This window comes from Anarrhichthys ocellatus, unplaced genomic scaffold (genome assembly GCF_004355925.1).
Source record: "Anarrhichthys ocellatus isolate YVR2014 unplaced genomic scaffold, GSC_Weel_1.0 scaffold8229, whole genome shotgun sequence".
NCBI lineage: Eukaryota > Metazoa > Chordata > Actinopteri > Perciformes > Anarhichadidae > Anarrhichthys > Anarrhichthys ocellatus.
The window spans coordinates 1-1,848 of record NW_022288203.1 but is presented as its reverse complement, the minus strand read 5'-3'; the positions used below and the strand labels follow the sequence as shown (position 1 = coordinate 1,848).

The following is a 1,848-nucleotide window of genomic DNA, read 5'->3' as shown; positions in this document are numbered from 1 at the left end:
AAGGTTTCATTAAAGGAAAGGAAGTCCAGCTGGCGAGGGATGCAGGCGGTTTGTTTAGCATTGGACCAAAACTCAGATGGACAACGCTCACAGTGAAGGGAATCTGGGAGAGGAAAGCAGAGGAGTTAAGGAAATTAAAACACAAAGAGGAAAATGGAGGGTGTCTTATGGAGACATTTTCTCACCAGTTTGATTGCTAATCTCCCCTTCAGCACATTGGATACAGTCAAAGCAGCAGAGAGGTTCTCCTTTCCTGCTGGCCTTTCGGGTACCTGGGGAACAGCTCTCACTGCACACTGAAGTCGGCACCTAAACAACAAGTGAAAACAATATTCTTAAGACATAATGCCATGTGAATCATATTTTGGTACTGGCCTGAATCAGTATTGTTCTTTTGTAACCACCTGGTTGGATCCTGTGCTCCACTGAATAGCTGATTCATTAAGGTGGAGGTCAAACCCGTCCACACGACCGATCAAAACAAGTTTGAGTGACCCCTCGGGGGTTTCTTGCCAGTTGACAAGGTCGTACTTTGCTGGAATGTCGGCACCTTGGAAATAAAACATTTCCCCCTGTGGCGTGGTAAAATTCACGTTGTTCAAGTGCTGCAACAGCTGAAAGTATAAAGTTATTAAATATAGTCATATTGACACACTGACAGCCTGTGCAAAAATAATGCCTATGACAAACCTATTTGGGGGTGTATTAACATCATTATTTGATAGATTTTCAGTGAAATGCTGATTATCATGCTAACCTCTATCGGTTTGATGTGTTTTGGAGAAGAGCAGGTGGAGCTGTTGTTTCCAGATGAGCTGTCTCTATCAGGGCAGGAGAGAAGGCTGTGAAGAGCATGAGCTGCAGCATAAACAGCAAGGTAGACGTTATATGCCACCCTAAGCTGGGAGACATCAGTGAAGGGGTTCTTCACTCCCTCCAGGGACTCTGTCCCACTGCAGAGTGGCAGAGAACCTTTCTGAGAAAATCTATTGGCAGGAGATGGTGTAGAAATATTTAATGGGGTTACATATTTGAATGATGGAGAGTAATGTGAAAAGAGAGGTGAGGCCCCAGAACTGCACCCAAATTCCGCTTCCCAGAATTCTCTGAGGAACTCATCTTCAGGACGATGAATTGGGTGCAAACTTCTAATATAATTTTCAAATCCAGGTACAGCTGAACTTCTAATAGCAACACCAAAAACCCCTTTTGCTACTTTAGTTGAGACAACATTTTGGAGAAGATCACCACTGGTGCTCCAAGCCTCACTTGCCAGATATTGTCTGTCAGTCACCTAGTGATGGCAAGAAGACAAGATCACGATCAAGTTAAGAATTATTTTTAAAAAACGATATCGTTATAATATAGAATGTTTCAAATCTCTATTGCATTTACTATATTCAATACACAATTGTATTTCATTTGCTCACATTGATCTTAGCTAGTTGCAGAAACAATTCTCTCACATCTGTGTACCAGGTAAAGATCAGAATCACTTTTGCAGTCGAGGCCTGAATTGTGAGGGCTGCTCGTCTGGCATCACTCACAATCTTTTCCCTTTGGAGAGTCTCTACAAATGCCAGACACACCCCAGCCCCCCGAGTCTCCTCCTGAAAAACCTGACATATACAGTTGAAAGGAGCAAAAAGATTAGATTAATAAAAAGTATTCAAGTGTTGATGTCTTGTATAGATGCCAAATGGAAACACCTTTATTGCCACAAGGCCATAATCGTTGTTTGCTACAACTGCTCCGATCCAGGTCCAATTGAAGCGTATAGAAAGCTGGGCAATAGCCCGGGCTTGGTAAATATCACTGGGCATGGTCCTGAAGAAGTTAGGAAATTGG

The 1,848-nt window shown here is 42.8% G+C and overlaps 1 protein-coding gene across 1 annotated transcript; it reads right to left on the bottom strand.

Moving 5' to 3' along the window:
* Positions 1–4: 4 nt before the first annotated feature.
* On the bottom strand, positions 5–1,841 carry LOC116380663 (extracellular calcium-sensing receptor-like; the record flags this gene model as incomplete). Its single annotated transcript, XM_031842563.1, has 6 exons — positions 5–103; positions 186–309; positions 405–614; positions 758–1,294; positions 1,431–1,619; positions 1,710–1,841. Coding segments are annotated over 6 exons (1,291 nt in total), but the record flags the coding sequence as incomplete, so codon positions are not given.
* Positions 1,842–1,848: the final 7 nt, after the last annotated feature.